Genomic DNA, 26,159 nt, shown 5'->3' on the forward strand with positions numbered 1-26,159 from the left:
CACTGCCTGGTGCTGCGGTGTACAGGAAGTTACAGTGAATAATTCCCACAGACTAATAGAAAATTGAACTCGATAACCAATGGTTTGGTTGTCAGGTATAAAGCACTGAAGAATGGTATTTACATGAACTATTTTTTAAGTTTTATCTGCTGGGGGGTTTGTAAAGGTTTCTATGATCAATTAAAAATAAAATAAAAACTAACCACATGGTTCATTTGTGTGATAATTTTTTTTCTTTCTGCAGCTCTACTGAGAAGTCATTTCCTTGGAGATCCTCAGGTATTATCTTTTATGTACAATTTGCTTTATGCCCAAGTAGATTTATTGGCATTCATAGCTTGTTTTGACACAGATGGAATAAAGCAGCAATGCTACATATCTTTTCCAAGTGTCTTTTCTAAAGTATGACATTAATGTTTTCTTTGTCACATATGGGACACGTGTTGTCTATGTTACTGTAAAAGGTGCTTGAGCTTATAGATAGTTGCAAGTACTTTTCTTGTATCTTTATGTGCCTTTGCATTTCTGTGTGAGCTCTGACTCTAACATAATAACATAAGGCTTGTCATGTATTGGGGCTTCCTTGCAATTAACTAACATTTACTTGTGAGTCTTCCCCTTGGCAGGTAAGGAGCATGAAAAAATACTGCATGTTTGAAGCTTGAAAATTGTTTTGGTTTTTTGGTTTTTTTGTTGTTTTGTTTTGTTTTGTTTTGTTTTGCAGATGTTCTTACTTAACTGAGAAAAATCTCTAATAAGTGGAGGTTTTTTTGAGAGTGCTTTTTCTACTTTTGTATTTGAGATAGTGTGAACTTTCTTTCCAGAATTAGCATTTTTCTTGTACTGCTACATCTGCTCCTGGTTATACTGGGGGAGAGGGTAGGGCTGTATCTTCAAGGTGGCATTCCCTGGTCTGTTGGAATAATCCCTCCTGGCCCTGACAGCCCGAGCACAGGGCTCTGACAGGTTGTGTGCATCAGCTGATGTTCGACATTGCGGAGTCGCTCTGAGCCCCATGGGCTCTGGAGTGATGGGGGCGTGTGCAGGAGCCACTGCAGGACAGGCACAGACAGGGGCTCCTGCAGGTCACTTGTTGTGCTGGGTCACCGTGTGCTCTTGTCATGCTGGCCAAAATGGCCCAGGGCAGTCCCCGGGCAATCCCAGGGCAGCTGGCATTGCGGGGTGAGAGTTGCATGAGCCCCGTACTGCAGAGCCTTCTGTCCCACTCGTGCAGGGGCTGTCTGTCCTCGGAGCTGTGGCTGCTGCACAGGCACCCTGCCTGCTGCTGCTGCCCAATCAAGCATCTTCATCATTACCATCACTGGGATTACTTTATATGCCATTCCTGGTTTTTGTTCTATTTGGAGATTAAGCCCTTAAACTTGTGCTTAATTGTATTTTCATGGTTTCTGTTGCTGCAGCTGAGGTGAGGCTCATGTTAGCTTTTTTCCTTTTTTTTTTTTTCTTTTTTATTTTAAAGCTAATATTCTCAACAGCCTCCTTGCCATTTAACTTCTGCTAGTCATGGTGGTGCTTTTCAGGTATTCTTTCAGCAGTGGTTTTAAACAAAAATCAGATTTGTTTTTTCAAGTAACTGAGAAACAAGTCTTATGTATTTTTTTCAATGTGAGTGTTGGATTTGGGGGTTTTGTTTGTTGGTGATTTTTTAAATCACGTTGTTTCCCCTTGCTCTATAATGTCCCAGTGATATTTCACAACTGGTACAGATTCCTACTGAGAGCTCTCAAGTGTTGTTTTACTTACTTATTTCAGCCAGTTCCATTCCACTGCTTCATTTCCTCTTCTGATTTTCCTGTAACTTACTCACTTTTCTCCTTGACCTTGTATTAGTCTCTCTTTCTCTCTCTCTTTCTCTCTCTCTTTCTCTCTCTTTCTCTCTCTTTCTCTCTCTTTCTTTCCTTCTTTCATCATGCTCATGTTTTTATTTTGTTCTTTAATTCTCCCTTCACATTTGTGTATTTTTTCTTTTAGAAATCTCATGTGTATCTCCCTGCTAAGCAGTCACTTGAGATATGGCCAAGAATTCTACTTCTGTTTCAATGCTCTATGTGTTAATGCAAACCTAGATCTGTATTTCACACGTCTCTATATTCAAAGTAGCCATTCCTGATGTAATTGCTCAGAAGTGGGCATGTTGGAAAAAATCCCTATTTCTTGCTTAGAAGTTCCTGATCTACATTTCATTTCCTGTTTACATTTATGCTGTGATTATGGTTTGATTATAAGTTTTTATTCCCCAATTCACCATGAATCTTTGTTTTGTAGAAGTGTCACTATTTGCTTTATGAACTGTAATCTGAAAATACTGAAGATAAAGATAGATTAAACCACTGCCTTAAATCACCTTTTCTGTGACTGTAGGTAGTGGTTTATGTCAAAAGCATCACTGGATGATAAGATGTGACTGTAGCTGTAATTGCTTTCTGCATCAGTGGAATTATACAGAATTTTTCACAGAAATATAAAGTGATGTTGTTTTGCAGATGCTTATAAATAGAATATTAGATCAGCCATTTATAAGAAGGGTATTATTTTATTCAGGACATTCCTCCTGTTTTATCGTAGTGGAGTCAGATCGAAAGACAACAATTCATTTTATTGTGCATTCTGCCTTTGTTAAACAGCCTAAACAATCTTTATTTTTTAGCCCTATGAAGGCTTTGGCCTGGTGGGCAGTGTGTGATGGGAGCGAGATTGGGCTCAAACCTCTGTCCTGGGAACATCTGCACTGAACAGCACAATTGGGCCTTATTCTTCCTGTGTCTCTCCCCAAACTGATTGTCAGTTTGACATTGATTTAGTATCATGTAATATCCAGTAACTGAGATAATAGGCCTTGTATTAGATAAACAAAAAGATTAAAGTATTGAAGTTGGATGTAATCCTAATGTAAATGTCCAAGTCCTCCAAATGTTTTATTCCGAAGAACATGGAACACCCACTGGTGGCTGTTACCATCTGGTGTTGAGCTGGTGTAACAGGCTGTGAAGTCAGTTCTGGCAGTGTTGGTTCTCTGGATCGTTTCTAGGCATACTGATGATTAAAGTAATGGAAGTGTAGTAACACTTCTTATTAAATCTTAATTAAATTTGATCATAATACTCCTATTCTAGTAAAATAACTAGCCTCAAATTTTACAAGCTAGTTTTGACCTAAGAATGTACTACTGGTAAATAACTGCTGACTGCCTGGGATTTCTAGGATTTATTGATTTTTTTTAAAAATCTGACTAGCATTCAACCATTCTTCATAGTAGCAATTGCTGAGTAACATTTTTAGTATGAATGTTCCTTATGGGTCATTATGCAGGTAGTGAGAGACCAGCATTTTGTGTGCAGCCACTGGCAAGAGCCAGAGTATTTCTGTGCATCAGGCATCGCTGCCCAGAGCCCACCAAGGCCACCAACCAATCCTTGGGGCTGGGCTGGTGCTCCTTGGCACGCTCCCATTGGATTTGCACCAGGCTCTTTCATGGATTTCTGCAGCAAGAATTTACATTTCAGGTGTTACCTTTAAACATAACATCCATTGCCTACTCTGCTTCCTCAGAGGGGTTCAGGTTGGATCTTAGGGGAAATTCTCATGGAAGGGCTGTGCAGCCCTGGCACAGCTGCCCAGGACAGGGTCAGGTCCCCATCCCTGCAGGGATTTAAAAGCTGTGTGGATGTGTCACTTTGGGACCATGGGGCAGTGGTGGCCCTGTGCTGGGGGAACAGCTGGGCTCCATGGTCTCAGAGCGCTTTTCCAGCCCAAACCATTCTGTGGTTCTGTAATGCATCTCTGCTGCCTGCTTAACATGGTAACTGAATGCTTCATGTTTCTGTTAAAATAATGTTTATTCAGTATCCTCATCTTTGTCCTTTTTTTCCAGACTCTTTAACTTTTTCCTTTCATCATAGGAACACTGCTGTGCCTCCTTTGCCTTTCCTTACAACACTGTCATTTGTCTGTACAGTTCAGCTGGCATTCTTGGGACTGAAGTTAGCTTAACAGGCATATATTTAGATATTAGTTTACTAAGTAAAAATATGTATAGAAATTTGCAGCAACTACTGTTCATAGTACATAAACAGGGATGAAATTCAGCTCAGCCTTTTACATCTGGAGGTATTGATTACAGGCCCTTAAACAAGGATAGCTATCCACTGGGCACTGCAGCACAGTTGCACAGTGTTTCTATTCTGCACAGTGTACTAGATAATCAATTAATTTTTCATTAATATAGGTTGGAACATATATTTGAAAAATTAGAGTTGTAGAGCTACATCTAACAAAATTCTCAGGTATTTATATTAACATTCTGTTAATTGTGTTTGGGAGATGATAACTGTCTGCAAGTAAACTGATTCTGTTTGGTGTAAGTCCTCCATTAGTATGTATGAGAAAATGATCATTATTGAGTTTGCAGGAAACTTGCATATGAAACACTGGATTTATCTAAACAATTTATTCTTTCAGATCCTCCGCCCACCAGTGTAAGCAAGCCCCAGGTGTCAGAGGGTGTTCACACCAATGCCTATGATATTAGGACAGAATCAGAGCAAGGGACTCTCTACTCGCCAGAGCAGACATCTCTCCATGAAAGTGAGGGTCTGTTGTGTGCATTTTAAATATTAGAATATATTTCTGTATTGAAAGTATAAAAACACAATATAGTTATGAATGCAACAAATAATAAAGTTATATAATACTTGGTGGACTTGTTAGATGATTTTATTCTTATGCTGGCTTCATATTTACAGGGTCTGTAGGTAACTCAAGAAGTTCAACACAAATGAATTCTTATTCTGACAGTGGTTACCAGGAAATAAGCAGTTTCCATAACAGCCAAAACTTGAACAAGGCAGAGCTCAGACAGCAGCATTCCCTTGGTGGACCCCTCAACAACCATGATGCGGTGAGGAGCTCGCGCGCCGAGGGGCAGACGTCAGTCCAGGTACTCTGACCAGTGCACTGTGCGCCTCTGGCTGTGCACGGGCAGGGTTTAGAGACAGTAGCTGTATAGCTGGGCCCCCTTTGTGTGGGCTGGAGTTAATGTTACCAAATCAGCTTTTGTTTAATGCTTTCACTGGTTACAAAGCGGAAATGGCTTGCAGCAGAGACTCCTTTGCTGGGATCAGCACGAGTGATCTGGGTCATTCACAGGAGCTGAAGCAGCACTCCTGACTGCACAGTACACTGCTATTAGCATATCAAGAAAGTATCACTCACTCAAAATTCATTGTGAAATGGGGCAAAACCTTCCTAGAAGTTAGCCTATATGTAAGCATAGTTCTTAAAGGAAAATGCTACTTGTGTTCCTGTACATTCTATGGTTTCTAGCTTTTCCCTCCTTTTTCAGTAAGTGGAATGATAGTAAGACAGTAATTGTTAGAATATTTCTGGATTATACCAGAACTCTTTGCATTACTGTTCCTGAGTTTCCAGAGTGGTTGAGTAGTGAGGAAGGAAAGTATAGGTGAAGATTAACATAGCAAGCCAAACGAGAATGAGAAACAGGTGGGTTTTTAATGTTAAATTGTCATTTAAATACTAAGAAGCATTGCTTAGAAAAAAAGTTATGGGGAAACTTGAAGGAATTAAGTTTGGGATAGAAGCTAGACTCCAGCTGCCTGTATATACCATCAAGTTGTGTGCATTTCCTGCTGACTTCTCCATCTTACAGGAGAACAATATCCACTCTGTGACCTAAATGATGAAACTCTAAATGTTTTTGATTTCCAACAGCCTTCAGCCAACACCGCTGCCAACCGTGTGATGAGACGGGTCAGTTCGGTGCCATCCAGAGCCCAGTCTCCCTCCTACATGGTCGGCACGAGCATGTCCCCGTCGCGGGGGTCGCTGCGGACGTCTCTGGGGAGCGGGTACGGCTCTCCCGGCGTTGCTGAGCAGAGACCCCTGCCCTCGCACGCGTACTCCTCCACCACCCTGCCCGTGCAGCGGGCGGGCTCCCCGTACGGCGCGCACAGACCGGCCTCCCCCTCGGCCGTGCGCCGCGTCGGCTCGCTCACCTCGCGGCAGGCCAACCCCGGCGGCGGCACCGCCCCGTACCCGACGGCAGGCAGGGTCGGCTCTCCTCTCGCCCTTGCTGATGTGCAAACCAGAGTGGGCTCTCCATCCCAAACTCAGCTGGGATCCTCTTCCCCGAAGCGCTCTGGCATGACAGCAGTTCCACAGCACTTGGGGACGACGCTGCAGAGGACAATTCATGACATGGAACCGTATGGACAGCAGTACGAGATCTATGAGAGGATGGTGCCCCCACGGCCAGATAGCCTCACAGGTGAGTAACGGGCGCAGACCGCAGCTGTAGGAAACCCAGAATGCAGTCCTGGTGTTGTGGAGGAAACGTGGTAGCACTGGGGCACAATTGCGGTGCTGGTGTCAGGTCACTCGTACATACTGATGTCAAACATTGTGTCAGTCGCAAGTTCCTCATAGATACTGGATTTATGATTATTAATTGCTAGCCATGCATTGAATTAAATCCTATGATTTATGTTGCTAAATGAAAGTCTTACCGAGGCATGTCAGCATTTTCAGAGATAAAGTACATTTAAAATGTGTGTGCAAGCTAAACATAAAGTAACGCATACTAGCCTGGAACTAATTTTATTTCCAGTTCTTCCCTAAAATATATAGTTTATTACCACTGAATATTAGGGGTCTTTTCCACTGACATTTCTAGACTGTCTCATATTTCAAGTTAAATATAGGGTAACCATTTTAATACTAGCTTAAAATAGAGCCCTAAAAGGTAGAATCTATTAACCTGAGAGATAGTTCTTGTTAACATGTGTGTTACTGATTTTGTTCTGACCTTCATCTGAATGAGCACAGACAAGGTGATTTTCCAATTAGACCATGTGCCCTTTGAAACAGATGTCAATTTCTGTTTTTTCTTTTGAACCATTATAGTGCAGGAAACTCCAAAATTATCTCATTCCTCAGTAAAAGATAAAATGTGTCTTCTCCCTCGCTTCAGTTTGCAAGAGTTAATAATATGCCAGTTTGATAAGGGGTTGGGAATGAGGTTGATGGGAAAGGCCCTGCTGCCCTCTTTGCCTGCCCAAGTCCTCTGTTCTCACCACCTGTAGATGTGTTTTCTTAGTGATGGCCCAAAGCTTTCCTTGCAGACACTGGCAGAGTAGGTCTGGGATTTTAGGGGAGGAGAATACACAGACAAAGGGTACATTTTGTTACACATCACTACTCCATTGTACTTTTGAAGCTGTTTTGTAATCTCCATCATTTCATCATCCTTGCATAGCTCATTTCACATATTCTGCTGCTTTGATAACTGCCAAAGCTTTAGTGCCTGCAGTAGTAATGCTGAAGTCAACAAAGTTGAATATATTTTGTATGAAATATTAAATATATAGCAAGGTGAAAAATACTAATCCAGCTGCAGCGTAGCTGTTTATATATACTCACATCATGGGCTATTTAAACCTTTATAAAGATTTTTCTCCGTGTGCTTACGTTTCTGCTGCCACTATCAAGCAGATGTTTGCTCTTACTGCTGCAGACTGTTTCAGTTTCACAATTACAACCCCTTTAGTCTGTGCCCTCTGTCACGACAGGATTTCTGTCAGGACCATACTTACCCTATTACTGCTGAATCTGTGCACCGTGCGTGCTGACTCAGCTTTTATTCTCTGTGGTTTAGACTGTAAATGATACCAAAAAATTAAGTTGGAAAATTTCAAGTTGTTAGTGTATGGACAAAACTTTTGGTCAAGGAAATGCTGCTTTGTCAGCAAGCCTTTCAGTATGGGCCATTTAATAATGGAAAAAATTTAATGAATAAGTCTTTGTAACTGGTAGGTTAAACAACACCTTTTGTTGGCCAAAGGAAGAAAGATTCAGTCCTGAGAGCTCTGTTGCTTTGCTGAAGATGGGCCACACGGGCATGTCCCCTGTGCTTGGTTGCAGGGCTGAGGAGTTCGTACGCGAGCCAGCACAGCCAGCTGGGGCAGGAGCTGCGCTCGGCGGTGTCCCCGGACATGCACATCACCCCCATCTACGAGGGCAGGACCTTCTACAGCCCCGTGTACCGCAGCCCCAACCACGGCACCGTCGAGCTGCACCACGGCTCCCAGGCCGCCCTGTTCCGCGCCGGCTCCGGTGGGTGACGGCCCCGGCCGAGCCGGCTGGCACGGGGAGCGGGGGGACACGGAATGCCAGTGCAGGAGGAAGAACTAGAGGGGGTCAATTAATGGAGACACAAGCTAGGTTTGAAGGACTTAAAATAACCTGCAGGAATTAAAAGGCTCTTGTGATATTTGCAGGGAATGCTTGGGGCTGTACATCACTGTCAGCCTGGGGTCAGAGTGTTTTCTGTTTGATAGCACATGCACAGCTACATCCTCGATAAGTGTATTCATGACACACAGAATTTATTGCTTCCTCTCTTGCATTCTCTATGCATCTCTCTCTTAAGAATTGGGTTGGTTCATGGGGTTTTTTTATTCATCAATACAGTAAAACAAGAGCTTGCCACTAAAATTACCTACCTGCATCTTTCACAGTAAAAATACTGTTTTACCCAACTTCTCAACAAAGCATAAGGGTAAATGCTACAGCTGAGGATTGTCTATTGAAACCAAAATATTCCTCTAGTATCTCATAGAAGTGCCACTCATGTAATATGAAGAGTATAGGCATTAGATTAGTATTAGGATTTATTTTCTGTAGAGAGAAATGTAATGCATGTTGCAATGCAGTTTGTTCTTTAAGGTTGATTAATAATCTGTATAGTGGTTTCCAAAAACTCTTAAAATATTAGAGTGATTTAGTTAAGTAACTCTCTAGAATTATTTATAGAGAACTGTCTGATTCATATGCCATGTTTTCCCACACTTGAAAATGCCTTTTTAATGTTTGCTAATATAACTGCAATACCAAGAGAATAGTGCTGAAGGAGCAACCAGCTTTTGCAATTCTCCTGCCTTCCATAACCTGGAATAAATGGAGTTTGTCAGGACGTGCCAATGAAGAAGCATAGCTAGAAACTGGAATTGTTTGTTTACTTGTCTACTTAATACCACTTTCCTTGGGAGAACAAGAGCCACCACATCAGCTCTGTTCAGATTGGAAGAGGCATGTTCTTGTTCCCAAACCACTCAGCTTCATCGTTGCAATGATCCATATGTTACCTTTTACAGGGAAAGTGTAGTTAGGAAAAGCAGACTATCATATAAACAATACGCATTTTTGCTTACTTATTTTTCCTTTTTGGTACAGTTGGTGAATTGATATTATGAACTTTGAAAACACTTTGCACCCAGATTTCTGCTTGTTGGCATGGGATGCATTTCCTACTTTAAATACTTGTTGAGGGAAGCTGAGGCACGAGTCTGATCCCACCAACCCTTTCATTCTGTAACTAACCTCTCTCTCCATTTGCATGGGACACTGAGGAATTGCTCCATGAAATCTGGCATCAACTTGCAACCTGGAGCACAGTACACATTTTCAAGACTGATGGTTTTTTTGCTTGCAGTGTTAAGTAGGTGTCGCCCCTTCTCTACAGCGGGCACTTGTTACCTTTTGTTACCTGGTTGGTTTGACGCTGTTTTATCCTAGGCATGGGTAACCTGCAGCGCTCCTCCAGCCAGCGTAGCACCCTCACATACCAAAGAAACGCCTACGGGCTGCCCTCGGCGGCCGTGCTGGCGGAGCCGCTGCGGGCGGTGCCGTTCCGGCTGCCCGAGCCCGGCTACGGCCGCCTGCACCCCGCGCCCGACGGCGGCACCACGCGCTCGCCCTCCATCGACAGCATCCACAAGGACCCCAGGCAAGTGCCCGCCAGGGCTGCGCAGGGCCCAGCCGGGGCGCAGCTCCCTCCCGCCTGCGGCCCCGTCAGCCCCGGCTCATTTACATGCTCACAGTATTTATTGAGTAATAATAAAGTACTTTATTGACAAAACAGGGAACACGGGCTGCTTCTTGCAGTGAGAAAAAACAGCCGGTACACGTTTCATTATTTCGTTTTTCTTTCATGTTTATTTTTGTGGGGAAGTTATTACAGGGAACACAACTTCTATGAGATTTGACTGGATTATTGAAAATATTTTTTAGTAACCTGTAACACTGCAGTGAGTTTTCTCTTTCTATGAATGGGAATTGGGGCTTGAAAATTCAAAAGGACAGACCTAATTTATTTGAATTAATTTTTTATGAACAGCTTGCTTAAATTTCAAAACAAAGTGTTAAAACTATTTATAAATGTGCCATTTTGAAAGTGAACACACATATTTCTGCAATAATTACTGGTTTAACGTTGCACATGTCTGTGCAGAGTGTGAGCCTCTGACAAGTGTAGTATCATCATTGTAATTTACTCTACCTGCACTAACCTTGTATTTAACCTGGGAGTACCAAAGCCCAGGCTGTGCACAGCTTGGAAGGACTTACGTGCATATTCGGTGTGGATTTGGAATTAGTAGGAATTTCAGTCCCTCCCCAGATTGCTGGTTCACTGAGAAACCAGCTCATCCTGGAGGAGCGGGGCTGAGCTGTGCCTCCAGGGCTGTCCTGGGGACATGCTGGGCTCCAAGGAAACCTCAAGCAGAGATGGTGAGACTGAAGTTTTCTGTTGCATTCCCCTGCTCCCATCTATAGCAGGCTCATAGCACCGGGCAGTTATCTAGTCTGGGCCAGTCCTGTCATCTCAGCAATGAAAATGCTGCTTTAATGGATTTTGTTATTCTATGTATTAGTGGAAATTGATATGTTTAATTTGTTAATAGATACCAAGAGACAGAATTAGTTTCATTTAACTGAATGGTGCATTCATCCAAATTATTTTAATAGGATAGTCTTACCTCTAGGTAGTAAAGCTTGGAGGCTGCCTGCTCTGGTATGGTGGCAAGAAGAGTTACTTATAGCAGGGATGCTTCCCATTCATAGCAAGGAACTTTAAAGAAACTCTGACTCAGTTGTCACTGCTGATGCACCTTCTTAACTTGTTACAGAGGAATAGTTATTACAGAGGAATAGCTTTTACCTCACATTTAATCTGTTCCAGTTTCTGATGTGCGTACCGGGCTGTGGCAGGGGAGCACGTTGCACAGCCTCAGAGGGGGCTGTTGGGAAGCACCACTCTGGAATGAGAGGGAAAGCAACTAGTTGTATTAGAAAGCCAGTTTCCCCTTGGGTTTTCCTATCATTAGTATGGAAAATAAAGCTCTGAATTGTTGAGCAGTTCAAAGTGGGCACAGACCTGAGCTTCCCCTTTGTGTGCCTGGGAGTCCTGGGGAGACCTGAATGGCCAGGCCAGCATCAGTCTTGGAACAGCTGCCCAGCTACTGTTCTTGAAACATACTTTGCTCTATTTTTGTTTATTTTGGGTTTGGTTTTTGGTTTTTTGGTGGGGCGGTTGGTTGGTTTGCTTGTTTGTTTGTTTGATTCATTGATTGTTTTTGGAGTTTGGTTTTGGGTTTGTTTTAGATTTTTGTTTACTTGGATTTTTGACCCTGAGAAAACTTAAGATACTACTTTATCCCCCTCCAGTTCTCTTTTACAAAAGGCAAATGGCCCAGCAAATATTAATTACTATGTTTCCAAATCTGCAAACTGGGCATGTTTCATGACTTTTCCAGGACTGGTCTGCACAAAATCATTGTGGTTTAATGGAGGAGATATTATTTAATGATTTTAAATTTACAATCCCTGAATAACTCAAATCAAGCAAACATCCTGCATCTGATTCTGACAATAGCACTTCAGGATATGCAGGTTTTGTTGAGGTATAATTGGCTTCTGCCTAGGGAGAACATTAAGCACTGAGAGAAAAATGTTGTGCAGAAATGATGCCCCTAGGCAGCACTGTTGAGGGAGTATCTTTTGCATTATATATTTAACTTCTGTGAGATTTTTTGTAGATTGAAATGTTTGAGGTGGTGTTACCTTAGTGATTATTTGTATTTGTGTGGTCCACAAGCCAACAGAAGCACACTGGATATAGTGTCCTTTTCCAGTTGGAAGACTAAAGGGTGATGTGACCCACTGCTTTCCCATTATACCTGGGTTTCCTTCTGGCCCTCTTACTCCAGAACAAAACTGAATCGTTGGGAAGCCGTTAAGATGTTCTAGTACTTGTAGCTGGTAAATGCCCATCCTTGTGAGTAATGCCTCCTCTCTGTGTGCTGTCCACTGAAGGGAGTTTGCGTGGCGAGATCCGGAGCTGCCTGAGGTCATTCACATGCTCCAGCACCAGTTCCCGTCGGTGCAGGCCAACGCAGCTGCCTATCTGCAGCACCTCTGCTTTGGGGATAACAAGGTGAAGACAGAGGTAGGTGCTGCTTGTGCTGCTCTTCCAGGGCCTCTTGCCTCTTCCCTTGTTTTTCATCATGGCACAGTATTTGTGACCCTCCTGTGTTCCTGTGTGTACCAGGTGGATGCTAATATTGAAGTGCCTGGGGGTTGTAATTATGCACACTCAGATTCTTCCTGTCATAAGAGCTGCATGGAAATTCGATGGAAATCTTTTGCCTTAAAGTTGTCATCCAGCAGAACTCTAAAGTGGGTTTGCCAGAGCCTGGGTATGTGTAACCTGTTGGTGACTGGAGACAAGAACAAGCAGGAGCTCTGGAGTGCTTTCAGTGGTTTTTATCAAGGTGTTTTAAGGCATCATAGGGAATGAGTGAGCTGTCAGGCAAAGGAAAGGAGCCCAACCCTAGAGGAACATGGAGGAAACTGTTTATGCCACTGTGATGTGGGGGCAGAATACATCTGAGCGAACATTCAGATTATTATTGAAATCTCCTGAAACTTTGCATTCAAAGACCTGCTGTTTTTGCGAAGCAGCTGTGACCTGTTGATTTGAGGGAATTTTGCCTTTTCATTTGCATGCTGTGTGTGTGTGCTAGATGTTATTTTCAGTATAAATTTTATTTATGTTAATAAAATGTTGGTTCAACTTTTGTAAGAAGACAGCCCACATAATTCACTGTTGCTGGGAGATGAAAAGGTGATAGTTTTGATGATCTGGTGATGATCACAGTGATAATCAGCTCTTATTTCCAATATTCCCTAAAAGCATATTTTGGGTATGGGAAATTACTTTTAAAACTGGAAACAAAACTGATGCAATAACAATTCTCTGCACACAGCAAGTGTCTGAAAACAACCCTCAGCCACTGCAGTGGGGTGGAGGGAGAGATTCAGTCCCATGTAGCAATCAAGTCAATAAGGTTCAGCAGCTGTTTCTTCTGGAAGTAGAATGGGAAGTACTGTTCTCATAAAAACAAAAGCCTTTTACATCTGTAGTGTGAGGTGAGTGAGATCAGTGGGTGCTGATGGTCCTGACATTCCACTTTCCAGGTCTGTAGGCTAGGAGGTATCAAGCACCTGGTGGATCTCCTGGATCACAGAGTCTTGGAGGTTCAGAAGAATGCCTGTGGTGCGCTGAGGAACCTCGTTTATGGGAAGTCCACTGATGAGAACAAAATAGCCATGAAGAACGTGGGAGGGATACCTGCCCTTCTGCGGCTGCTGAGGAAGTCAGTTGATGCCGAGGTCAAAGAGCTGGTGACAGGTAAGCTTGGAAGGGAAATTAGCAGAGAGCTGTAATGCAATGTATTTTTCTGGACACTTATCTTGATCAGTTAAAACAGCACAGAGTGTAGAGTCATTGGGAGAAATAAATGCTGAGGTAGCTGCACTAAAGCTCCACTTAGGTGGATTTTCCCTCATATGAGTCTCCTGCACACACAGCAGGTATTTCTTTATTGATTCTGAACATTCATTTTATTACTGTCTTTTTTTTATCTTTTCTTGACAACAGTTTTAAATAAGATCTTGCAGAATTCTTAAGATGGATCCAAACTATGTAAATGTGTATGGTATTTAATCTGAATTATAATCAAGGATGACTCCTTCAGAAAAATTATTTAAGCTGTGTTTCATGATGACAAAGAAGATTCAGTGCTGTTCAGTAGGTTATTTGTATATACAGTTCTGCTGGTAATTTACGTCAGGTTTCATACTTCTGTGTCTGAATGTCATGTATAGAAACTTTGCAGGGCAGGGGACTAGAGATTTCTGCCCGAGGATAAAAGATGGATAGCAGTTACATGCAGCTGATGGATGGATGGGACATGCTCCAGACTTGTTGCTGTTGTTTCCAGGAAGAAAGTTTCCGTAGGATTTTTATATCCCTTCTTGTATGTTCAGTTCTGCTCCTCAGCACCTGACATCCCTGGTATATGGTGCCAGGTAGCAGGAATGTCAGGGCAGACCATCCTTATCATTGGCAAAAAACCAAACCAAAGCCATGCCCTCCTCCACTGTTCACTTTGTTCACCTTGCTTTCCTCCTTTCTGGATGCTGGCTATCCATGTTCTGCCTGCTCTAGAATCACATCACATATTTAAAGTAACGTCTTTTAAGTTGTCAGCGTTGCTTCATGTTTGTTTGCCAATTCTCTGCTGACTTTTCTGCTCTGGAAATGTCTTCTAAGGGGTTCTCTGGAACTTGTCTTCGTGTGATGCCGTGAAGATGACAATCATTAGAGATGCTCTGTCCACGCTGACAAACACTGTGATAGTGCCCCACTCGGGATGGAACAGCTCCTCCTTTGATGATGATCATAAAATTAAATTTCAGACTTCCCTTGTTCTGCGCAATACAACAGGATGCCTGAGGTATTTGCTCTTCTAGAATACTCCCTTTTCAAGAGTAATCATGTTATCCAGCAGGTCTTTCTTGTATTGTAAAGACAAAGGAATTGTTTTAGTCTATAAATTACAGAGTTCTATCATGTAGACAGCTTTTCCAATTGTCCTTTTTTTCCTAATAGAAAAATATGAAAATTACCAAGTTAGTCACTAAGAGTTGCTAACCAATTACTAATCAGCTGCATAAAAACCTTCTGCAGACTGCCTAATAAGTGATTATCTGTGTATCCTTGCATACACTATGTTCCTTTGTCATTCCAACTTTCAGAAACCTGAGCTCCGCTGGGGAAGAGGCACGAAAGCAGATGCGGTCCTGCGAAGGACTGGTTGATTCTCTGCTCTACGTGATCCACACCTGTGTGAACACCTCAGATTATGATAGCAAGGTGTGTGCATGTCTCATGTACAGATACTTTAGTGCTAAACTGTGTGTCTGATCTTGGGGCTTTGTTTAGCTCAGCTGAGCACGGTGATGTCCTCAGCTCAACTGGCATCCCTCCCAGCCCCAGGTTACTGAGGCACAGCCAAACTCAGCTGTGTAACAGAGGGTCACTTCTTGTTTTCAGCAGTGTTGCAGTATCTGTTTCTTAATAAAACAGTAATAAGCTCTCAAGCTTTTAATTTTCAGAATACTAAAGAATAAGCCACTATAGCAGAGACCACTCTTATAAATACTGTCAGATTTGAGAGAGATTGCATTTTCCCAGAGAGGCAGCCACAACAACAGCCCAAGGCCCAGCATTAGAGTTTAGCACTTGTGCTCCCAGTGCCTTTTCTCCTCTACTGACCTGGTTTGGTTTGGTTGGTGTCTGTGTGAGGAAGAACTGGTGACATGGTGTCTCTCTGGTTTGGTTCAGACAGTGGAGAATTGTGTGTGCACCTTGAGGAACCTTTCCTACCGCTTGGAACTGGAGGTACCTCAGGCACGGCTGCTGGGAATAAATGAACTGGATGACTTGTTGGGAAAAGAGTCACCCAGCAAAGACTCCGAGCCAAGCTGCTGGGGGAAGAAAAAGAAGAAGAAAAAAAAAACTTCCCAGGAGGATCAGGTTTGTATTTTCAATGTACTGCAAATACCTCAGATGGGGTTTGACTCATGGTGGGGAAGGACATAGCTTGGCAAAAACAGCCCTACGTGGAATGAAAATACAGAGTTTTTGTCTGGTTACAAATCTGCATTCCTTTCTCAGTGGGATGGAGTTGGCCCTATCCCGGGATTTTCCAAGTCTCCTAAAGGAGTGGAGATGCTCTGGCACCCATCGGTGGTGAAGCCATACCTGACGCTGCTGGCAGAGAGCTCCAACCCAGCCACTCTGGAGGGCTCTGCAGGATCACTCCAGAACCTTTCTGCAGGCAACTGGAAGGTAAGGGAATTCCTGCTCCTCCTCCTCCTCTTTGTAGTCCGGCTGATTTTTCTTGTAAGACCCTGGAATGTGTTTCGGGGGGGACGTGCCATTTTCTTGTGTGCCTCTGAGCATTCTTCTCTTGTCTGTGCATTAGTGCTCATGTGCTGCAGTCATGTTTCCACAGTGAAGAGCCTTGGCAAAGAGCAGGGGCAATAAGAGCCATATGGAAGCTGGCATTTATTTTAAATAAACAGAAAAAGCTTCTTCCAGCTTCATGTTTTGATCTTATCAGATCAAAACAATTTTCAGGTTTCTAGCTGTGAATTCTGGTGGGGAGGTGCTGTTGAAATAAGACCAGGACAAGTAAATTTACCTTATTTCCATAATCCATTATTTATTTCCATACATTCTGGCCATTGCATATATAATGTGCTACAAAAGCAGCACATGAGAACACTATATTGTGTCATGTATTTGTTATGGAGAAATTAAAAAAAAAGCAAGCATAAATTGCTTCCTTTGCTTGCAGCCAGCCAGCTAAGCCCTTTTCAGTTTGACCATTATAAAATTGGTATTAAAAAAAAAATACAAGCAAAACCCAACCCCCCTGCTCCCCTTTCAATAATCATCATCTATTCAGATACTTTCTCTCTTTGTAAGAGGAATGAGTGAAAAATGGCAAAGAGCCATCTCTTTATAATCACAGAAAAAGCACACATCAAACGTGTCTTCTTTTATTGGAAAGGAGCAAGCATGCTTGAGAGTCCCAGCCCAGCCCGAGGCAGTTTCAGTGGCAGTGCTGTGCAGGGTTGGTGGGTGACTGAGCTTCTGTGTCAGTTCGCAGCCTACATCCGCGCTGCCGTGAGGAAGGAGAAGGGGCTGCCCATCCTCGTGGAGCTGCTGAGGATGGACAATGACAGAGTGGTGTCATCTGTGGCCACTGCCTTAAGGAACATGGCCTTAGACGTCCGGAACAAGGAGCTCATTGGTACGTACAGACCGTCCTCAAGAGAGCAGCAGCACCGGGATGTCAGACCTTGGGTGGGAAAGCCAAGGAGAGATTCCACTAGTGGGAACAGCAAGCTTGATGTTTCTGTGTCACATCAGACAGGAAACCCTCAATGCCAAAAATGCCAAATGGGATGGGAACACAGCTCTGCTTCCTTGGAGCTCAGTGCTCACCTGCTTGGGGGGTGCAGGTCTCCCATGTGTTCCTGGGGGATGGAACAGCTCCGCTCCACAACAGCCGTGCTTTGTTAACAATCTTGAACAGGAAGAGAGGGAAGAAATCTTCTCCAGGAAAACACAGATGTAGAGCATCATCTGTGTCTTTGCTGAACTAAGTCATCAACAGAGGTGCTTGCTAGAAAAAACTTACGGTCTTGTCACTTCTAATATTTAACCCTTTAAGCATTCATCAGTGCCTTTTTTATCTAGCATTAAGAAGCCCCAACAAAATGTCAATCAGCTTTCCTGAGTTTTCTCAATCTGGTAGTGTTGAGCATGCTTCAGCATCAGGCTGCTGTGGGTTCAGTGAACCCTGTTAACAAATGGTGTGATATAAGAAAATCTCATTTTGTTACAAAAGCATTTTCTGTGTATAGAATGTGGGGTCAAGGCTATAACAACTGTTCATAGAGATAGGAGGATCGTTATTCTCACCAAGAGAAATACAGGTGACAGAACTTTGTTATCTGTTTCTGAAGCTTCTCATCTGGGATATTTAGAGTGTGTTTTCCGGCAGCGCAAATGAGGACTGTGTAAAGAGAGAATTCTATTCCATAGCACCAGCCCTGTGCAGGTCAGATTCAGGTGATATTCTTTTGTCAGTATGTTTCTTCGATTGCTGGCAAAACTTTTCAGCTCAGGAATGGTCCTCCACCTGCTCCCTCTCCCTGTCAAAGCTGTACCTCTGAAAGAATTTCTGGCCTCAGACACACTCTGAAACAGACCATTGGATAAAACATTGCCAGATGTGAAGCAAGATCTGCACTATCCCATGCTAGAAATCATCTTTAGGAGCTTCTCTGCTGGTATAGGAAAGGAACAATGGGCTCACAGGGTCACACTGAAGGAAATAAGAGATGAGGACTCTAGCAAGTTACAGTATATGTTGGAACATGCAGCAGGTGGCTGAGCTTGCTAAAGCATTTGCAATGGCAGGGTATTGCTGCAGATGCCATTGTGGGGATAATTTCCCAGTGTTTCCTTTTGCCTGCAGAATTCCTTTTTGTTTCTTTTTTTCCTTTCAGACACATTATGCAAATAGATAGCAAATGACTTTGTGCAAAGCTCCTTCTTTATTCACTGTTATGTGCAAATACATGTCTACTATAAAATCAATTAATCATTCAATTAAGAGTACAGCCCAAACAGGAAGAAACCTTGACCTTATCTTAGTTACTGTCCCTTGTGTGCAGCTTATCTCTGGCATCAGTCAGCAACTGGAGCCTGACAGAGCTGAGCACTGACAGGTAGCAAACAAGGTGAACAGAACATCCAGAAGAAAGAATTTCCAGTTACTGTAAGGATTCCTTTAATCCTCCCATAGATGAAGCCCAGCAATATGCATTGCTCTGTCAGTCATAATAAGTAGCCTAACATTTTTCCTTGAACAATTCTTCTTTCTCCAAATAATTCTTGTTTAAAAATGTTCCTCTTTTAGTGCAGAATTCAGCTTCCCACACTTCTAAGCTAAAAGGAAAAAAAAAATTCAACAATTGTCACGTGGTCTCCCTGGGCTGTGTGTAAAATGTGAATTCTTGGCGGATTTTGGTGCTGTGCTGCTTCTCACTGCCTTCAGCTGCAGTTTTATGCTGAATCCTGCCATTTCCAGCCTGAAGGACCAAGCTGCGGTTTTGACCTGGTTCTGTGGGTGTGTTTCCAGGCAAGTACGCGATGCGAGACCTGGTCAATCGGCTGCCAGGAGGCAACGGGCCCAGCATCCTGTCGGACGAGACGGTGGCCGCGATCTGCTGCGCCCTGCACGAGGTCACCAGCAAGAACATGGAGAATGCCAAGGCCCTCGCCGACACCGGTGGGATAGAGAAGCTGGTCAACATAACAAAGGGAAGAGGTGACAGGCAAGTAGGCAGCAAAGACCATACCTGAGCTGTTTGTGTCCATTTACAATGCTTAACAATGAGGGAAATGCTTTTTTTGAGTGAAAAAGAATCTGCCTTTGCAGTCTGGGTCTGAGGAGCTGTCAGCTGGAGTCTCACTGGGAGGGAGGAGGCACTGGTACCACTGTCTTGGGCAGTGTTCTCTGTCCCAGGCTTCTGGAGGCTTGTACAGCAGCTCACAGTTACCATGGTCATGGGACCTGTTCAGGTTCAATGAGTTAGCCAGTCACCTCTTCAACACCTACAAGATTAATAAAATATTTGGAGCTTTTCCAAGTCAGACTCTGTGGGCACCTTAGTCAGGATGTATTCCAGCAACTCTGAATTGTATCTAGTGCAGCCCTTTGGTCAGTGGCAGGAGAACATGGCCAGGGGAATGCCCTCGAACAGCATTGCCAAGCAAGTGCTGGCTGAGGGGAGCTGGTCCTGCCCACTGTATCAGGGCTCCAGGGAGGTCATGAGACAAGTTCTCTGCTGGCACTGTGGTTGTCTAGTGGAAATGAAACCTGTGAGCGTGTGGTGGGTCAGCAGCAGGAGGCCCCTGTGGCTGGTGGATGGGGCAGCAGGAGCCCCATCTGTGGTGAGGCTGCTGCCTTGGCTGTGCTCACGCTGGTGATGCAGGGTCTGGTTTGCCCCACAGCAGCAGGTTCAGGCTGTTACAAAGCTCGGGAACACTGTTCATTTGAAGTGGAATTCAGTGGCTTTCTCACACTGCCATATTCTTCACCTCCTCAGGTCCTCACTGAAGGTTGTCAAGGCGGCGGCCCAGGTACTGAACACGCTGTGGCAGTACCGAGACCTCCGGAGCATTTACAAAAAGGTAAATTGTAAAATTAGCTTACACTGGAAAATGGTGCCACAAAAACTCCTCCTATTTATTTATAACTTGCACCATATTCTGATGTGTTTTTCTTTTTGCCACTCCATAGGACGGATGGAATCAAAGTCACTTTATTACACCTGTATCAACACTGGAACGAGAGAGGTTCAAATCCCATCCTTCTCTATCTACAGCAAATCAGCAGATGTCACCTGTCATGCAGTCAGGTCAGTCAGGGAGGGTGAAGGGGACCTGCTGTCCCATGTTTTTAATTCAAACACCTCTCAGTTTGGTATTAATCCCATTTAAAACACAGAGGTCAGGCTGGTGCTCCTTGGTGTATTGGAATATGATCCCGATATTACCGGATGGAACGTGCCTGGGCTCGTCCGGCCCTTGCTGCTTGACCAGAGGTGGCAGCTGTGGTGGTTTCACTTCAGAGACACCTTTGGCTGGCTGGATGTAGCAGCTGGCACTTGGAACAAGTGCAGGCAAGCAGGAACTCAGGTTTACCTCTGGTGGAAAGGCTTTAGGCGAGGTGAAGAGGAAAAGGAGACGGATTCTGCCGTAGGGTTTAATCCAGAGTTTTATCCCATGGTCACAGATCTCTGAATCTTGTAACAGCTCCAACAGAATGCCGACTGCATGGTCCCGTGTCTTTTTAAGCTCGGGGGGAGGGGGAGGAGAAGGGGCAGGTGTGCCACCAACCAGGTGGGAGGCGGGCAGTCTCAGAGGACAATGACACCCGGACGGGCCAATGACCCCAGGGCTGAGAAGCATCTTTTGAACGTCACCAACCAGACGAGGGCCTTGCTGGAATGTTAAGATTGACGGACAGCACCTAGCAAGGGGACAAGGGGGAGGGGAAGGGAGAGGCTGGCACACCTGAGGGACTGGGAAAGGTGAAACAGGAAATTGCTTCACACCGCAACATTGGTGTTTAAGCAAAGTACTTCACATGCTCTGAGTACTCCCTGAATTGTTCCTGCAAAGTGAAATCCTCAATGAATCGAGCTGGACGTTGTTACCAACCATTGCCCCGTTCAAAGCCACTTGTCCTGTGCTGTGTGGGGATTGTGGAGTGGCCTCATGGAACGTGGGGACCTGGCAGCATAAACAGCAACACACCCACAGTGAGGAGCTCATTTTCATTCCCAACTATGTCATGTTCCATAAGAATGAGCAACCAAACCCAAAACCCTTACTTTTCTGACTCTTCCTTGTTTATTTGTCACCTTTGTTCCTTCAGTGTGTTCAGTGTTAGGACTTAGATCTTCAAGACAGCTGATACAAAACCACCTGAAGCCTTCTATTTTGTCATCATATGGCATTTTATTCTACCCAATTTACTCTTCTAGAAACTATCTGGAGCAGATCTCTGTTAATACTGAGAAATGCCTACCTGCTGTGACTGCTAAAATTAGTGACCAGTTCCTACAACACTCTTGTTTAATTGCTTATTTACATAAAAGTAATAACCCTCACACATTCCTTTATGACATGGTTGACTTGAAAAACAAGGACTCCACCAGGGATTTGTTTTCCTACAAGAAGTAAACCTGTTGTGGCGTTTATGCCAGAGTTCCTCTCACCCACCAAGACAGCCAGTACAGCTTATGCTCAGGGAATGACTGGATTCTACCCAAGTGTAAAAGGATATTCTGACACCAACTGTCAAATTTCTATCTCGGCTTTTTCTTTCCCAGGATACACCAGCAGAACAACGGTGTTACTCCAGTTCTTTGAATGACAAGTAGGAAGTAGATGAGCAGCTTTAATTTAATATTCAGAGGATGTTGTATTTCAAAGAGGGTTTAGTAAAAACTCCTAATAGGAAGTGTCTGCTTTTCTGCTCTAGAGCACAGCCAAGCCCAAGGGAGTCAGTGGAAGTTGGTGAAAGGCCCACATCCCCAGAGGGGCTGTGCAGCATCCTGCTGAGCACAGCAGATGCCTGTTGGAACAGATACGCTTGGCCTGAAACAGTTGTTCTTGTTTCAGTCACTTCATCATTAAAACACACATTATTATGTTGACCCATGTCAGATTTTTAACAACATGGCATATTTAGCCATGAATGTGCCAGGAAAATACCAGTAATTAAATTATCCATAAAAACACAGAATTCTGAGCTATGATGTAACGGACACATCAGTGGAGGAAGATTATCATTGAACTAATATTTTGATTCAAAATTTATAGAAATTGTTTTTAACTATTTTACTCCCATTGCTGGAGTCTTTCTGAGCCAACAAAGCCCAAGGGATATGTAGACCAGGGAGGATTTAGCAGAACTTCTTACAACGGCAGTTGAGATTCAGCTGCTTATTGAGGAACACAAGTGGTCCCTAGCTGGGATCCCCCCATGGCCATTGGCCTCCCAGAGCACACCATGCCCAGGACGCACCTGTGTATACAGGGGTCACTGAGGCCAGGTAGGTTGGACAAGTGACAGGGTAGCCTTAAGTATTGTGTTTAAGTGTAACTTAGATAAACCGTCACCATTAGCAGAGTGTCATCTTCTGCCTCCACACAGGTGATGTCCCAGCATGGTAAGGTCCCATATCTGGGCTGTGAGTGGCACAAAAGTCCTGCGTCTGCCTGCGAGCACCAGAGAGCAGTGAGTGCCCCTTGCAGTCTCTGGTACCTGGCTGGCAGCTCTAGGGTGTTCACCCAGGAATAGCTCCGGCTGTTCTGTCCTTACCCATCCCCTGGTAGTGAGCACTTGGAGCAGGCAGTGGTGAAGGCTGGCTGTGCAAAAGGCTTTTGTTGTCAATGTTGAGAACCTCTCTTTTCCTGTCAGTTGGCAGCACGTCCTCGTCCCCGGCTTTGTTGGGAATCAGAGAGCCTCGCTCCGAGTACGACAGGACGCACCCTTCTATGCAGTATTACAGTAGCCAGGGCGATGTCATTGCACATAAAGACATCTACACTGGTAAGAGACCAGCTGACCATCTTCTGGAACAGGGAACTATCCCTTGGGGGAAGAGTTCACAGTCATACACAGACTACTGCATTAGCAGGCTTGCTACCAGCTGCTGCTTTCCCTTTCCATTCTTTGTAGTCCCTGGCTGTGGCACAGGGCAGGGTGTCACCAGCTCTGCTGTCCTCTGTAAAACTGCCCAGTACCAGAGTAAACACAGATCCCTTTCTATACTGGGAGGTGAGAGGCAGTTGAAATTCTTATTTTTATTTAAAATACTAGAACAGGAAATTGTATTATTATGTACATTATATTATAATGATGATGTTATAAATTTTAATGTGCAGTTGTATATTATTATATTACTAAATTATATCAAGATTTCATTTTTCTCTGATCTCTCTTTTCCTTCCTACTATGTCACACAAGTAGCGAAACAAGAGATGACAGTGACTAAAGAGAAGGAAACTCCTTGCTTTAAAGATTTTCAGTCTGTAAAATGAGAAACAGCAACATAAGCCTCCTGGCTTTGCTGTAAATGCTGTTGAGGGACATTTGCCTTCATTCTGGTATTACATTGTATCATTAGCAGGTACTGAAATCTGCAGATTTAATAGTATGGGTGCTACATAAAAGGCAAGATAAAAACCAATAGACTTACTGCTGAATGAACAGACTGAAGTTATGCATTAAACCTTTTTCTCCCAGGTTCTAGCAAAGCTTCACCAATTTACATCAGTTCCTATTCCTCACCAGCGAGAGAGCAGAACCGGCGGCTGCAGGTGAGCCCAGAGGTGTGTTCAGGCTGCCCAGGCCCAGCAGGAGGGGCCAGGCCTGGGGCTCTGGCCACATGCCCCGTTCCACTGTCCTGGCTCAGTGCCCTGAGCTGGCTCCCTCAGGGCTGATGGAGCCTGGCTGGTTCCATATGAGTCACATGTTTTAGCACCTTCTTACAGTGGGATCTGAGACCTCTTTTCTGACTCAGATTGGGTTTGGGCTGGTTTTGGTGGGTGTGGCCAGGTTCTGTACTTACTGTACTTGAGCTCTAAAATCGTGCACTTTTGGAATTACTCCCTTCAAGTGATGTAGGAGGAGACACAAAGCAAACTCAGGGGCATTTCCTCCATTTCCCTGGGTATATTTCACGGAGGTTTGGAACCTACATTACTGTCATGGGTAGAGCTGCACTTGGGTACAGTATTTTCTCAGCTAATTATATTTTTGAAAGTTTATTTTGATATCATTTTACCAGCAGCATCAGCAATTGTACTACAGCCAAGAAGACAGCACCAGGAAAAACTACGATGCCTATCGGTTGTACCTGCAGTCCCCACACAGCTACGAGGATCCTTACTTTGATGATCGAGTTCACTTTCCTGCTACTTCAGATTACACAACACAGTATGGACTGAAATCGACCACCAATTATGTAGACTTTTATTCCACCAGACGATCTTCTTACCGAGCAGAACAGTACCCAGGCTCTCCTGACTCCTGGGTGTAGCACAGAGAGAAGAACCCAGCGTGCTTCTTGTCTGGCTTGAGAAGGACTGGAATGGCCCCATGTTGTTTTGGCTAAGAAATATGAAAGTGAAAGAAAAGAAGGAAAAAGGATGATTGGTGTTTTGGTTTTTTTGGGGGGGGGGGGGGCGGGGTGGTGGCTTGGTTTTGGGGTTGTTTTTTGTTTATTTGTTTTTGGTTTTTTGGGGTTTTTTTGAGTGAGGAATTGTCAGGAGAAAAAGCTGGCAGGGATGGTTTTGCTCTGCTTAGGTGTTAGGTATCATTACTTGTAGCTCCTGTAGTCTGGTGAGGGTGTGGGCGATGTGATGAAAGGTTTGAGAATTGAGTATGATGAATTTGGAAAGTGTGTAGGTCAGAGCAATTAAAGCCGATTTTTTTAATGTGAATAAAAGTCTTGTTCTGATAGTTTGTACAGAAAAAATCCAATGGCTGCCCTTGTTTTATTGCTATTACTGAATGTCAGGATTGTATGCTACTGCGTCATGTAAATTTCTTTGTCGGTGTAAATATGGAAATGCCACATTGGTCTCAAGTGCCATCCATTTGTAATGCAGTGTGTCATTGGAAAAGGAATTTGAAACATCATGCACCAAAAAAAACCCCAAAACCAAGAAAGTGTTGTGAATTCTAAGAAGAGCCCAAATTTTAAAAAATGAATAGTGTAATTTTGAAGCACAAAGTCTAGTCCAGTATATCCATATCTCTCCCATTCCCTGCCTATTTCATAAGGAACTTCACTGCCATTTTCTATGCACATGGAATAACAATAAATATGGAAGTCTCATCCATGGAAAGCTGTTCCCTGTTCATTTTTTTCTTATTATTTTCTCTGTGTGATGTTCAGAAACAAATACCATGAAAATTAAGTCTAATTGCATGTTCTTAAGCAGGTTAAACATATCAAAACATTTGGGCCATTTTCGCAGCTCTCTCCAGTGGAAATGTCCTGAATGTGTCAGGCTGGTGGCCCAAAGTGCTAAATCCAGCACCTTCCTACCAAGATTCCTCAGGCTTCTGTTTTTACTTTTGGTATTGGCAATCCAAGATACTTCAGAACTCTAGCCTGCTTTCTTTCCATCACCCCTCTACCCCTCGTCTTGCTCTCTGAAGGAAATTGAGGTCACCTTGCTGTCCTAGAAATGATGGTCTCCATTCTGACTACAGTCTGCTTGGATTTGTTTCCAATAAATGTTTGATTATTTTAAGTAACTAAATCACAAACTCTCCTGTGCTCTACAGTCTGTTACCTCTACCCTGTCTGTAACCACCATTATTGCTCCACATCACTGCATTTTCCTTGGGTTTTCAGGGTTTCCAGTCTTCTGAAGAAGGATGGGAGAGCACTGGGAAAAGGCTAATGAGTTTTTCCATCACAGTTAACAGACTGAAGAGAATCCATCTCAGCTGAGGACAGTACTCAAGCATGCATTCTTCATTTGAGTTACTGTATCGAAGACTAACACTCACAAAAGGTAACATAAACAGGAATAATCTTTTTGAAAAACAAGGCGAACATGACTTTGTAGCTACAAGTAGATTCCTGTAGCTGTCAACAACAGCAGGCACAAGGGGAAAGCTGTCACTGAGACGTGCTGGAAGGTTGGTCATTTCCCATCACAGAGTGCAGGGATTCATTTGTGGCCATCAGGTGGAGGTGAGGGAGGGACTCAGTGCTGGCTGCCCCACTTGGAAACCTCTCCAAACACTGCCATGGAGGGGGGGTAA

At 43.8% G+C, this 26,159-nt stretch overlaps 1 protein-coding gene across 7 annotated transcripts in view; it reads left to right on the forward strand.

The window, feature by feature from the left end:
• Nucleotides 1-25,228, forward strand: part of PKP4 (plakophilin 4) — a 69,014-nt gene extending 43,786 nt beyond the window's left edge. For 3 of the 7 annotated variants that reach the window (XM_054515395.1, XM_054515390.1, XM_054515396.1), the window contains 19 exons: nucleotides 245-279; nucleotides 4,480-4,611; nucleotides 4,764-4,957; nucleotides 5,749-6,304; nucleotides 7,957-8,148; nucleotides 9,610-9,824; nucleotides 12,191-12,319; nucleotides 13,351-13,564; nucleotides 14,489-14,672; nucleotides 14,974-15,091; nucleotides 15,563-15,754; nucleotides 15,896-16,069; nucleotides 16,889-17,039; nucleotides 18,939-19,134; nucleotides 19,909-19,993; nucleotides 20,103-20,220; nucleotides 22,794-22,925; nucleotides 23,622-23,695; nucleotides 24,166-25,228. In XM_054515395.1, coding sequence (XP_054371370.1) covers nucleotides 245-279; nucleotides 4,480-4,611; nucleotides 4,764-4,957; nucleotides 5,749-6,304; nucleotides 7,957-8,148; nucleotides 9,610-9,824; nucleotides 12,191-12,319; nucleotides 13,351-13,564; nucleotides 14,489-14,672; nucleotides 14,974-15,091; nucleotides 15,563-15,754; nucleotides 15,896-16,069; nucleotides 16,889-17,039; nucleotides 18,939-19,134; nucleotides 19,909-19,993; nucleotides 20,103-20,220; nucleotides 22,794-22,925; nucleotides 23,622-23,695; nucleotides 24,166-24,417 — 3,343 coding nt within the window. In that variant the 3' untranslated portion in view covers nucleotides 24,418-25,228. The remainder of the gene's footprint in view (nucleotides 1-244; nucleotides 280-4,479; nucleotides 4,612-4,763; nucleotides 4,958-5,748; nucleotides 6,305-7,956; nucleotides 8,149-9,609; nucleotides 9,825-12,190; nucleotides 12,320-13,350; nucleotides 13,565-14,488; nucleotides 14,673-14,973; nucleotides 15,092-15,562; nucleotides 15,755-15,895; nucleotides 16,070-16,888; nucleotides 17,040-18,938; nucleotides 19,135-19,908; nucleotides 19,994-20,102; nucleotides 20,221-22,793; nucleotides 22,926-23,621; nucleotides 23,696-24,165) is intronic. The other 4 variants (XM_054515391.1, XM_054515394.1, XM_054515392.1 and 1 more) reach the window with 4 other exon arrangements.
• Nucleotides 25,229-26,159: the final 931 nt, after the last annotated feature.

This window comes from Molothrus ater, chromosome 7 (genome assembly GCF_012460135.2).
Source record: "Molothrus ater isolate BHLD 08-10-18 breed brown headed cowbird chromosome 7, BPBGC_Mater_1.1, whole genome shotgun sequence".
In the NCBI taxonomy this organism is placed as follows: domain Eukaryota; kingdom Metazoa; phylum Chordata; class Aves; order Passeriformes; family Icteridae; genus Molothrus; species Molothrus ater.